Source organism: Oreochromis aureus, linkage group 10, assembly GCF_013358895.1.
Source record: "Oreochromis aureus strain Israel breed Guangdong linkage group 10, ZZ_aureus, whole genome shotgun sequence".
NCBI lineage: Eukaryota > Metazoa > Chordata > Actinopteri > Cichliformes > Cichlidae > Oreochromis > Oreochromis aureus.
This window is the reverse complement of record NC_052951.1, coordinates 27,571,146-27,585,090: the sequence shown is the minus strand read 5'-3', so window position 1 is coordinate 27,585,090 and position 13,945 is coordinate 27,571,146. Positions and strand designations below refer to the sequence as shown.

The following is a 13,945-nucleotide window of genomic DNA, read 5'->3' as shown; positions in this document are numbered from 1 at the left end:
AATTCTGTAAAAAAAAAAAGAAAAAAAAAAAAAAGAAGAAATTCACACCCATAACTATATTAGATTAATATTTGAAATGGTAAACTAAAATATAAATATGTATTGTCTAATAAATTATTAAATAAAGGTGCAGTTAGAATTTCAATTAGATTGCAAAGAAAATTAAAGACCTAGCTAAATTAGCTGGTTAAAATTATAACTAAAGAGCTGTATAGTATAGTTACCAATTAGACTGTTGATAAAAGTTTTGATTAACAGTTGAAATAGCAAACTAAAAGCTAAACGAGTAGAACATTAACTGAAATTTGTAGTGTTTGTTAGCCACCATTGTAGATAAACAAAAAAGTCACAAAAACATTTTTAAAATGGGCACCTAAATAAAAGCTGGAAATTATTTTTATATTATTATTATTATCATTATTATTATTATAAGTTGAAATAGCTAGCTAAAAGTATGGCTAGCAGTTGAAATGGTTTACTAGACATACTAGATAAACAGATAAAATAACAAGGTAAATTATAAATAGTAAATATTAAATAAATTTAAATGGTGGCTATTAGTTTGGGTTTTAATAACGTATGTAGACAAAAATATAAGCATAATAAATGCAGCTAAAATTTTTACTTAGAAATGAGAGTAAAGAGTTGGAAATGTGTTAGCTAATTATGTTAGCTAATTATTACCTAGCTTTGAGAACAGTTTGCGAAAATATAAACAATAGATCATCATCATCATTGATCATCAGTGATCATGTTCACTAGAAGCAGTTATAAATGTTAGCTAACAGTTCAGTTTGTTCTTAAGAATATAATTAAAGAAATGAAATGGGCAGCGTGATGCTGTACTAAAACTGTAAATCATTAGATAACAGTGTGGCTAGCAGTTAAAATTATTTAGCTAAAAGTTTTTTAACAGTTAGAATTTTGCATAAAGAGTAATAATATTTCATTTTAAAATCGTACTCCCCTCAGAGACGTAGATCATGGGATTAACGGCACCTAATTATTTGTTGTTGGTATAGCTGGAACTACTGTTTCTTTATCTGTGAGTGTGGTATTCAGGCAGGATTGCTTTGAACCATCTTATTTATTTATAGTAAAGACTTCAGACCCAACAGGAGACCAAAGAGTACCAAAGACACTGGGGGCTGGGAAAGATGATAACAAGGCTAAACTGCCACTGAAAGTAGTCAAGAATTCAGTTTAAAATGAGTTTATATGAACACGCTTGAACATGAGAAGTGTTGGTGGCTGGTTCCATCTCACAGGGCTTTAGAGTATACCAGTTGAAAAGGGTTGGGAACCATCGGTCTGTACAACTGCCGGTATTGTTATTTGACTTTTTTGCAGTAAAATGTTTCAAAACTATTAAACAAAATGTACATTTTTGAACTGATGCTCCATGTTTTCTCTATTTTGTATTATATGTGGACATGCTTTCTCTATCACTCACACATCATCTACCTTTGAACCTCCAAACCCCTCACAACCCCACAGCGGTCCAAAATTGCTGTCTATGAGAAGATGTGGGGATACATGAAGTCGGCTGAGCCCACAGTCTTCACCAAGACCACGGCCGAGGGTGTGGCGCGGGTCCGCAAGTCCAAAGGAAAATACGCCTTCCTGTTGGAGTCCACTATGAATGAGTACACAGAGCAGCGCAAGCCCTGCGACACAATGAAAGTCGGGGGCAACTTGGACTCCAAGGGCTATGGAGTAGCCACACCCAAGGGTTCACAGTTAAGGTGGGTGGAATAGTGTAACAATATGTTCTACGTGTTGTTATAGTATTCCACCTTCCCTGGTGTGCCGCCTTTTCTATCTCTATCTGCCTCCACATACTGCTTAGTGTTGGTGGGTGGGGCATTTTATGTGTTTGTTTGAGGGGCACAAGTAGCCGCTTAGTGACATCTGTGTTTGTTGCATGCATGTGGGGCTTCATTGTGGGTGGTTTTTATTCACCTTTTTTGTCTTTACAGCTCTCCACAACAGGTAAATGTTTGTGCTTGTGCTTGCTGTTTGGGCAAAGACATGTTGGAATGGCATGCTCTGGAAGCTCTCATCTGAAAATGTCTCATTTAGAAGATAATCTGCATTTTATATACAAAATGTAATTGCTCTGAGATATTTAGCTAATGCTACTTCAGTGTTCCTTCACGGTTGACTGGTTCTTTATTTTCAACTAAGTGACTGAAATAGTGCTTTGGGAGCCATTTGAAAGCTCAGCCCTGGGTAACTCTGCCAGACTCTGTCACAGCCTCCCGCTCATAGTGGAATTTACAGACCTGCCACAGAATACAGTGGCATTACAGTGGGGAGTTGCAATTTCAATCCACACACTCATCGATCAAAGCCCTCCAGCAAGGTCTCACGGAGGGGAAAGGATAAATATAGTAAAGGCAAAACTGCACAGGGGTGTGAATGAAATTGCGTTCACTTTAATTTATTCCTGTGGAGGTATAAGAACACATATTTGAAAACCAGGGAGAGCACTTTAAGCAACTGTACTGAAATAACCCGTTTTAGAGCTTTGCTATCAATTATTAATGGTAGATAACTGTTGTTTGAACCCAAAAAAGACTTACAATTTTTGCCAATTCATATACATAGACTCCAATATTGTTAAAGTTTTTATAATTCTTATATACCTCACCTCCCTCACATTTTTAGATCTTTCTACTTATTCTTAATTCATGTCGTGTGTCCTGTGGGTAAAATCCAGCTGATGTTTTGGGGGGGGGGTCTTCTTTTTGTTTTTTTGAAGGTGTATTTTAAACCTAAATTAAAATAGTTTCACTTCTATTCACTCAGGATAATTTGGTAATTTGGAATTAGTTTATCTTGTATATTCATGCAGCAGAAAAAATTTGCTTCATGTTTGGTTTATATGCAAGATTTGACTTTCTAGCAAGCTATTGTTTGCATTCAGTAACTGTTTAATATTGTCCTCTTACCTATTAGAGCAGAACTGAGAGAGAACAGTAAGAATATCAAACAAAGCTTTGCGCCCTGTTAGCGATTTGAACTCGAGACCGCCTGCTCTGGGGCTTTTTCGTCAACACAGTTTAAGGCTATGTCCGCATATATATGGATATTACTGAAAACTGGACTTTTTTCCATTTGGATTTGACAAAAAAGATTAATGTCAAGGGCATGCCAAAGCAACAGATGGCAATATAACCCTAACTATAGAGAAATTTTGGCCAATCGAAAGCCTCCAAACAGTGGCACAGCACCCAGTCTGATATGAAAAAGGTGACCTTGTCCACACGTAAATGCAGAAATTGAATTTTTAAAAGCTCTGCCTTTGATCATCTAAAATATCTTTTGTCCCCGTAGTTGTTTTCTGTAAATTCCTCTGGTCACAAAACCTAAAATAGGGTTTCCATCATTTGTTTGCAGCCAGGCTGGTGCCAGTTTTCAGCCACTGCTTTGACCAGGAAGAGTGCCTAACAGATCAGGGTAGTCCTCCCTCCCAGGCCTCTGTTTTGTTGTTTTGAGGATTATCATCTTCTGTCAGTCACTTTTCCGGATATCAGCGAGGAAACACACCAGCAACATCAAGAGCTGGCAACATTGCTGGTCAAGGCTGTAATTTCATATGGCTCCGAACTGGAATATGAGCTCTGTTGCTTTATGTTTCTGACTGCTTCTATTTTGATTTTTTTTTCTCGAAATATTACAAATAAATTAAAAGGATCAAAATGCATGCTGGAGCAAATCTCTCTCCTTCCCATTTTTGCTGCGCTGTCATCAGATATCACTATAGCAGCCTTAAAAAGAAGCCATGAAATTGCTACACGCACTTATTTAAAGAAAGCTTTTCATGGACATTTTTTTCATGCCAATCATGATTTTCCAGAGCAGCTTAATGCTCAGCAATCCTGTGAGCTTTGAATTGGCAGCCATACCTTATACTATATGCATGTGTAAATCAGGTCTAAATTATTTGTAGGTCTAGAGGTAACTGATGCCAGATATTTATTTTTTATTTTGCTGGGAGTGTTGATGGCCAACAATTTAAGTGCCAAAATGTAGCACACTTTTGTACCAGTGATTACTTGTTTTATATATTTTTTCATTTTTGTATTAAGAAACGGTGTGCAAAAGGATTATCTGCCATATGTACATTTCAGTCACCATGTCTGATTGAAATTAATCCAAGGTATTATGCCTGTTTAAAACAAAGGAAAAGATTTTATACCATTAATCTGAGATTGCAAATCCGGTTAATGTAAATCCCATTTATCTGAATAATTTTTGAATGTCTTTAAATTCATTATTTCATTTATCACACTAATCTGATCTTTATTAGCTTACTCACTTACTCACAGGCTGGACACAACTGCTTTAAACAAGTGGTCTCAGTTGGCAGCACTAGAGAAATTCATGTTAAAATTAAAAAACTATTTTCAAACAAAGACATTTATAGTTTTTCTGTAGCTCAAGGTGACTGGGTTATGCTGAAGAAATAAGTTGTCTGAAAATGTTCTCCAGGTAGTTGTGGTAATTATGGAAACTTGTTTCTGACACTGCCATGCAGAGCTAATAACAATAATAATAATAATTAAATCACATACTAACTAATCTCTAAATTAATCTTATTGAGCTGGTCACAATTTCAATTTACTAGCTTAATGTTAAAAATGTTGAGATACACAACTTGGTAAAAAAAAAAATTCCTTCAGTGATAGACACAAGCTTTCTTCAAATAGCATTTATAATCTAGCAGTCTAAAAGGCAGAATAAAACAATTACATTAATTATATATAAGCTGTGTCCCAAAACGTAGGCTGCATCCTTCGGAGGACCCGGCCTTCGCGGTCTACATGGGCCGGGTCCTTCGAAGACCGAGAAGGCCGGAAGTGCGAGGCTGTGAAATGGGACGGTCTAGCCTTCAGATTTGCGTCACCGCTGTGTCGGTGGAGTTTAATAAACTCGGCCGTCTGTTCCTTGCTATCTAAAATATAACAGGACACTGCCGTAAATTCTCGACCGTCTCACACTTCTGTTTAATCAGTTTTCTGTTTGACGTTTATTCAGCTGTGTGAAAATCCCGGAGGAACCCACCCAATGGATTAATAAAGTTTTATTTAATCTAATAACTTTGATCTCAGCCAAACGAATTTGCTCCGGAACAAATAAAACACCAAAAAAAGCCAAACAATTACATTTTTAAGTTGTCCGAGTGACTTATATATCATGTTTAACCTGAGTAGCGAAAGACAGCGGGGGTCTGTAAACGATGAAGCCGGGAGTCCGCTGCTCTCGCCGGCTCGAGTGACCATTGAACCCCCCGGCTTGCTATCGAGTGGGTGGGTAACAGACGTCTCCCAAAATGTCGGCGGACTTTTGCAAATATGCGATGTCTTGATAAACCAAGCAGATATTTGAAGTTTACACAGCTACTTTCTCGCCTGAAAATATGTTAAAAGTTTATTTTATGCCCCAGAAAGATTGATAAGAGTAATTTTAAAACTTAGTAGCGGCCGCCATTGTTGGAAACTGAAATTGGCTGGGCCGCGCTATGAATTCTGGGATATGGTGGGCCATGAAGGACACACCCGACCCATCCTTCAAATTCAGGGAAATGAAGGACGCATTTGTCGGCCGCATTTGAAGGAGTTGACGAATTGGGACAGCCTTCGTTGCCTGGCTGTGACATAATCGGCCTTCAAATGCGGCCTGTGGAGGATGCAGCCGACGTTTTGGGACACAGCTCCAGTCTGAAATTTCAGAGCATGATTGGTTGAATATTTTGCTTAGCAGCATGTCGCTAATGTAGCCCACGACTTATGTTCTAGACATATTTTCTTTCTTTCTCATTTATATATTTAATCATCTTGTACCCTTTTAGATTTGTATTATACTGGAACTTTTACTCACATGTGGCATCTGTTTGCAATATTAAAAAAGATAAATATTAAACTTTATAGAAAGTTTTTCAAAAAAAATTTTTTTTTAGCTCTAGCTGGCTAGGGTATGCTAATGCTAATGCTACAACAAAGAGTTGTCTGGGAATTGCTAATTGAACTTTTTTCTAGATTATGGTGGTAAAGGTAAACGTGGGGCCAATACTCACATGAGTACCAAATTATTCTCTGGGAAACATGAATATCTGATTAAAGTGTAATCTTAGACATCTAGAGGTTTTATGAGCTCTAGCTTGCTAGCTCACGCTAATTAATTTCAATGGCTTGGCTAAAAACAAATGGACTACATTATTGTAACATAAGGAGCTTATTCATTGATGTCATTTCACATTGAGGGAGAGAGATTTTGACTCAGGGTGTGTTTGGGTTCTCGAATGGGATTAATGCACTTTTCCACCCTTGTCCCTCTCTTACTGCTACTCCTCCCTTTCCTCTCCCCCCCTCTCTTCCTTCCCTCCCAAATTGGACAGCATACTCACCCCCTCTCACCAAATATGTTTTATCGTTTTCAAGAAGTGCAGTAAACCTGGCAGTGTTAAAACTCAATGAACAAGGCCTGTTGGACAAATTGAAAAACAAGTGGTGGTACGACAAAGGAGAGTGTGGCAGCGGAGGCGGTGGCGAGAAGGTTAGCCGCTATGACGCTATGCCCATGTGACCTTGATGTGGGTAAAAAAAAGAGAGAGATGTGTTTTTGTTGGTAACAGGAGCATCTGCCGGGTCGATCTCATTTACGCAGAAAATTTGGAAACTGCGACTTCTAATCTAGAGAGGAGAGCGAGTACTGTGGAAGCAGAAATATTTGCCGTACTGTTTATGTAGCGGTCGGTTATAATTACAAATTAGTACCAAAATAAGTATTTTGGAATATGATTGTAGCCCAGTTTGGGATGTTTCAGTGAGGGTAAAAGAGCCAATAGCTTTGGTTTGACAGTACTAGCCTCCAGGGTTATTGTGACAAAGGTCCCGGCAGTATGTGCCCGTTCCAGAAAAGCGATGCAGCCGGGGCTCCACGTATATGTGTCTGTTAGCTCTGCCCCTTCCCACTTTAACATCGCCCAATAAACCCGACCCTTTAAAACACATAATTGAGCAAAGAGACACGTAGCATAAGTGGGGCCCCTTACTGGCTTCGTCACTTTGTTCTGAAGAGTACTGAGCTGCTCTTGTTGGGCTTCTTCTGATTGAATAACATAAAATAACATGTCCTATGATGTTATTTATGTTATTTTCCCCACCCCACCCTTCCCCGCCCCCCCGTGATATGAAGAACGCCCGTAAACCTTGCCGTATTGAAACTGAGTGAAGCAGGAGTCTTAGACAAACTGAAAAACAAATGGTGGTACGATAAAGGGGAGTGTGGACCCAAGGACTCTGGAAGTAAGGTCAGTCTCCACCAGCCTGGGAGCCTCCCCTCCTCTCTTTGTCTCTATGCACACTTTTATAGCGCTGGCAGTTCTGTTATTACAACAGGCTGGCCAATAAGACACATAACAGACACGCAGGTAGAGACTCAAGGTGTAGCCTGGAGGATACAGCATGACAGACAAGAGGCATGGCTCGGCGTTTTTACAGCAGCTAAGCGATGTGATGCAACTGCAGATGAAGGCTCACACACACAGTTGACTGTCACCTGAGATGGTTGAGGGCATCTTGAGACTTTACTGTATGTCACACTAGTTGTCAGCGGTACTGTATGCCTCAGCTGTAGCCGCACACTTTGACAGTGATCCATGTTGCTGATGCACTGGAGCATGGAGAGAGTGGCCACGTTGTAACAAAGCAGCATGTACGATCCACTATTTATGATATGATAATCCACTATTATCAGATAATTGCAGTGCAGGACACACGCTATCACCTGCAAATGAGACCGAGCATTCGTTCGTGTTGAGCCAACCCACCTTAAGGATGTAGGGTGATTTATTAAGAGGAGATAAATGGCAGGCCACGAGCATGAGAGATCAGCTGCATACATTTGAATAAACGAGGGGTTAAACGGTTGGAAGAAACCCGAAAGCTCACATTAGCGTAGCTGCAAAGAAAACCACGGGCCCGTGAGTTTTTGGACAATGACACACTTTTTTGTAATTTTGTCTCCTACCTCAAATAATCAGAATGTGACTGAAGTGCAGACTTTCAGCTTTAATTCAAGGGATTAAATAATAGTAGTAATAATAATAGTATTGGATTAACTTTTCAGGAGTTAAAGCCATTTTTTTTAAAAATACTCAGTGTCTCATTTTAACAGGCTCATAATGTACTGTTGATTGACAGACAGTTCCTTGGCCAGGTGAGGCCCGTTCCTTTATTACTCTGTGAATTAAGAATGAACGAGGTAAAAGATCTTGAGAAGATTCCAGCAAAGAGTCCATCAGTCCAGCCAAGTCAACGAACTCATAAAAGGCCTGAAAAACCACAACAAACAACTGAAGTAAATTATCCAGGGTAATTATAGTTAAACTAAAAAACTAAAACTACATGATATAATTAAATAAGAAAATAAAAATTGTTGAGAAGATTTTATGAACTTGGAAAACAAACTAAAGCTAAACAAAAATTGAGGAAATCTCAGGTTTAGCATTCGTTAATTTAGTAAAACAAATTAATTATTGCAAACCTGAATGATACAAGGAAAACCTCTAAAACGACCTGCACAGCTTTAAAAAAAAAAATCTTATCTTAAAATTTTCTTTATAAAGCTTCAAATCACAACAGCAGTCACCTAAAGGCCCAACAATAATACAGAAAAAGCCGCTACAATGAAATGACCCCCCTATGACCAAGGACTTGGCGACAGTGGGAAGGAAAAACTCCCTTGTAACAGGAAGAAACCTCCAGCAGAACCAGACGCAGGGAGGGGCAGCAGTCTGCTGTCACCGATTGTAACTGAGGGGAGGAAGACCGGACAAAAGAAGTGGCTGCACTAAAAACCTAGCAGGAAACACAGCATTCGGTGATGTCCTTCAAAAAATGTTCATTTAGAATTATGTTAGTCAGTCTATATGAGGGACGTTGTGTAAAAATGTCTGTAATTCCTAAACAGTTAATGCAAAGTTTTTTGTAAAGCCCTGGAATATAAACTGAAAGTCTACACTTCAACTATTAATCACATCATGATTGATGTTTCATTTTAAATGGATGTGGTGATGCACAGTGGCAAAGCTACAAAAAAGGCTGTCATTACCCAAATTTATATGGATATGACTGTATTTACAACACTACACAGCAAAGGGGATATGTGACAAAAGAACGCTAACTGATATGGAGAAAGTAGGAGATATTTGATAACATGGCTACAGACAAAGGTTAGAGGTAGGGTAGTGAAAAAATTATGTTTGATCAGTTTTGTGTGTAAATTTGTAAGTTTTTTTTCCTTTTACCCTGTTTTATGTTTTTAAGTGTTGACTGATCTGCCAAAGCGATCTCTGACCCTTGTGTTTTGTGTTCCTCTCCCCACCGGCTACAGGACAAGTCCTCCCAGGCCCTCAGCCTGAGCAACGTGGCGGGGGTCTTCTACATCCTCGTCGGGGGCCTGGGCCTGGCCATGCTGGTGGCCCTCATCGAATTCTGCTACAAGTCACGCAACGAGGCCAAAAGAATGAAGGTGGAGGCCCAGTCCCAATCCCAGTCCCAACACCCCCAATACCACCAATCTCACCGTCACTGCTACCCCTGCCAGACAGGCAGCCCCCGCAATAGCCCCGAGCCTAGCCAAAGCCAGAGTCCCCGGCCCAGCCCCACCATCCACAACTTAGCCGAGTTTAGTGAGGTTTTCAATGGTTATGGCAGCGATGGGGAAGCTGATAAGATGTAGATGGGGTTTTCGTAGAAGGTCCTCCCAGGCCTTTTCTCCCCCCCTCACTAGCTCCCTGCACAGAGACTGTAAGTGAAACCAATCACACCCGCGCTGCTAGCTTCAACATGCTGAGTGACTGTCGTGACCAGTGGCAAACTGCTTCCCACATTTCTGTCCTATCCGCTCACTATGTGGTCATGTGACGTCCTGGTCTGCGTTCAAGCTTTTTTCTCAGTGTGACAGGAAGCCATGAGTCATCTTCAGACATGACGTCAACTGCTTGTGTGGCTGCAGATGTTGGTCCTAATTTATTGAGCTGTTTTCCTGACAAAATCCAACAAACACTGCTTATGCTGAACAAGATATCCATCGTTAATGCTCAAAGTACACAATAAATGTCATTAATGACAACCTTTTTCTAAATCTATCACTAGAAACTATAATATTATAATGTTATAATATTATATAATGTTAGCTTGGGTAGCTTCATTGGAATAGAAATCTAGATACGGGAGTGTAAAAGATATTTCTAATGTTTTTTAGAGCAATTTTCTTAGCTGAACAGCTTTTAAAATCCGAGCCATACTGTGAAGGTCTGCAGCAGCTGTGGTCATAGTGCTTTTAAGCACAGCTCCTTAGACTGTGTATAAATGATGGAATACCTTTCTGGTTAAGTAAAACTTTCTTATAATGTCCAACAGGGGGCGACTCTCAGGAACACCACTGTATGGAAGTCTGAGAAATTTCCCTTCATTTCCTTTGTTTACACTGTCCTGATGAATTTATGATCCCAGTTGCTAGTTTTAAGCATTACTGAACCCAACAAGATGCTTGTTTGGAAAATTTTGCTACCATTAGCATCAAAAAGGAGGAAAACGCAGGCTGCTGTATGAGATTCCCTCAGTTTCTCTGAAAACACTCGTGTGGAGGCTTCTCAACCAAACCTCACTAATTTATGAGTAATGGCAGCTATGTGCATCTTTTATACATAGTCTATGCTCAGCCTATGACAATTATAACAGGGAGGAAATTCATGATAAATGAGGACCAATGTCTTAGTTGTACACACATGTCTACACTTGTGAGGGGATTTCATCTAAACTGCAGAGCATTCGTGCATCAGACGTCCACTCTGACTCTCTGATGAATTTGAAGCCACTATATAACAAAAAAATCATCTCAGAGCATGTAGGAAGTGTATCTATTAAAGCCATATTTAAGCTGAGGTTAACACAAGTGACAACACCTCTCAAGCTGGACTTTATTGATGTGAACTCTGGATATTTCCCCCAGGTCCCTGACCATTAGACTTTCAGATAGCTCTCCTCGCTCGATGTATATCTGTCCTACGTGGTTATGTGTCCCCCATCAGCACTTCAGCACAAACTCTTCATTAGCTTGACTGTTGCTTAGTCAGCTTCCCTGTCCCACTGCCTGCAACTATCACTCACTGTGTAACACTGCTGGCGCTAATGGATTTACATGTAGTATGGGGCTGCTACTGTTCTGAATGGCTGTGAAAGGTGGTTGCTACATTACTGTGTTTACATACATATACATATATATAGTTATGGTGTACTGTGGGCCCGTTCTAGAAGTTTTTTGCAGGTTGGAGTTTTAGTGTTTGGTATTTGTTATAAGTGAGAGCTTTGTTGGTGGAGAAGAATTAATGCAGCCACTCCTATAACTGCTGTATTCCAGCTCTGTGGCCCACTCACACCTTTCATCACAAATTTACAAATTATTACTTTACTTTTATAACTTCATTAACAAAAATTGGTCATAAAAGGAATATTATTACGTAATTAACCTTAAAATCCAGTGACTTTGTTTCTTTTTATAATTTCTATTTGAAATATAAGTATTTCACGGCAGTTTACAACTAAATTACTATAACCATGCCAAATAGTGTTTACTATGTTACAGTGTTTACTATGTTACAATGTTATGTTACAGTATAGTATAAGGTTACATAGTCTATGTAACCTTATACTATAATTATACAGTACAGTACACCGTACATATTTATTAGACCACCATCTGTCAGTTTTATGACAGGTGATCTAAATTTATTAAGATCTGTAAAAATAAAAGATTAAAAGTAAAATTTCTACTTACATTTTAAAATGAGAATTACAAATTTCAGTTAACTGGTTTTTATTTATTTATTGTAGATGACCCCATGGATTTCATCCCAGTTTATACTTATTTCACTTTATTCTATTGTGATTTTAAAATTCTTGTTTATTACCTTATTAGGCTATTGTATTGTATAGTATTGTATTGTCCTTCCAAACATTTGTAAAATTTTCTAAAAGTCACAGAGTTTTCCTTCCACCTAGATATTCCATGGTCTGCTCCTTAAGTGTAATTACTAGAAACAGGAAGTGTTCAAGGACCACAGCGACTCAGCTACTGGATTCGCAGGCCACGTAAAATTACAGAGCGGGGGTCACATAAATTTATTCAAATACATTTATTTTTTAATGTTAAAAAATAAACACATAGAAACATTTTTTATTAAAAAGAGAGTTCATCCTTTATCAGGCATTAACATCAGCACAGAGAGTGTGCACCACGAGCTTCATAGCACAGGTTTCCATGGCTGAGCCGGTTTCGTAGGTGGCCCAGCACTTCTGACAGCAAACTGTATATTTTACCTTACCACTCTTGGCCCACACTCTTTAAACATCACTTTAAACAGTGATGTTTAAAGACACATCAAAGTACTGTTTGGTCAAAGCTCACTGGATAAGTTAGGCAAAATGGGAAAAAAAATATTTTGACTGCATGAAAAAATTGCATGTTTATTATGTTTATTATACTGTATATTCTGCGCTAAGCAGAATATATATTTTTCTTTTCATTTTAAAGACTTAATCAAAACTTTTTGAGGGAAGTGGATGGTTTCTAGACTACCTCTAAGAAGGTACGATGATAATAAGGAATTTCAGGTATTATTTAAAACTCCAACAGCCTAAAACTCCAATTTGCAATGCTCCATTTTTTCTCATCTCTACCTGCTCCACACACAAACCTCTCTCTTCATCTCTTGTCTCCCCAGCTAACATTTACAGAAGCTATGAGGAACAAGGCCCGTCTGTCCATCACCGGCAGCGTTGGGGAGAACGGACGGGTGCTGACGCCCGACTGTCCCAAGGCGGTCCACGCCGGGCCTCCCATCCGCCAGAGCTCCGGCCTCGCCCTGGTCTCCTCTGAGCTCCCGTGAAAACCAAAAACCTCTCAAGTGCCTTATTCCAATAACACCACCACCAACCAATAAAGACCAACAATCACACCGCCCACAAACACAAAGTAACCACAATGACACAGCATTCACACAGCCGACAAGTCTCCTCCAGTGGGCGCGACTGGACCGACAACAAACCCCTGCTGGCTAGAGGCTAGAGGACTTGCTGTGGCTCGATGACTTCTCTCCGAAATCTGTGGAAACTTGAGGCAGAACTGTCTTTTTTTTTTTTCTTTTAAACTGGGAAGCGTACGCTTGTGGAAAATCCACTGTGTTTTACAGCTCCGGTGACAGAAGAGAGGAAATGAAAAATATCATGATACGTGATGAAGAGGAAGACCAGAAAACTGTAAACTTGAAACTCAGAACTTTTTTGGATTGCTGTGAATCGGCAAAAAAAGAGAAGAAAAAAAACTAGAACCACAATCAAGATTGTTTCTGAACAGTATTTGCTACATAGACACGAGCAGCGTTCAAGAGACATCACCAGATATCAACACGGGAGGGTTGACAGCTCAGTGCGCTGAAAAACATTTGTATTCATAAGAACAAATGAAGTCTGTTGATACTGAATATAAGAGCAAACATAGAAAACTGTGAAAATAATAAATATGTATATTCCGTGAACAACAACACAATGAAATCTTTAGCTGTACATAGGGATGACTGTGCTTGCTTTTTAAACAGATGTATATAGCAGATATTGTAGTGACAGAACTTTTTTTTTGTAAATCATCTTTAAAAAGATTTTATTCATCGCAATAATGAAAAAAAGATGAAAAAGTGAAAACTGAGACGTATGGAAGGCAAAATGTGTTGAATACTTAACTTCATTATATAGGACTATTCAAACTTTTAATGTGAAGGGGTATCGACTGCCCAAATATTCTGATACCTGTTGGAAATTAATAAATATATTCAATGACGAATGTTAACTAGTGCCACCCCCAATCCTTAAACCAC

The 13,945-nt window shown here is 39.0% G+C and overlaps 1 protein-coding gene across 2 annotated transcripts in view; it reads left to right on the top strand.

Annotated features, from left to right (window-relative positions):
* Window positions 1–12,988, top strand: part of gria4b (glutamate receptor, ionotropic, AMPA 4b) — a 159,574-nt gene extending 146,586 nt beyond the window's left edge. The window contains exons 13-16 of one of the 2 annotated variants that reach the window (XM_031747608.2): window positions 1,498–1,745; window positions 7,204–7,318; window positions 9,403–9,540; window positions 12,797–12,988. In XM_031747608.2, the coding sequence (XP_031603468.1) occupies window positions 1,498–1,745; window positions 7,204–7,318; window positions 9,403–9,540; window positions 12,797–12,961 (666 nt within the window). In that variant the 3' untranslated portion in view covers window positions 12,962–12,988. Of the gene's footprint in view, window positions 1–1,497; window positions 1,746–6,446; window positions 6,562–7,203; window positions 7,319–9,402; window positions 9,541–12,796 lie in introns of both variants that reach the window. The other variant, XM_031747607.2, reaches the window with a different exon arrangement.
* Window positions 12,989–13,945: the final 957 nt, after the last annotated feature.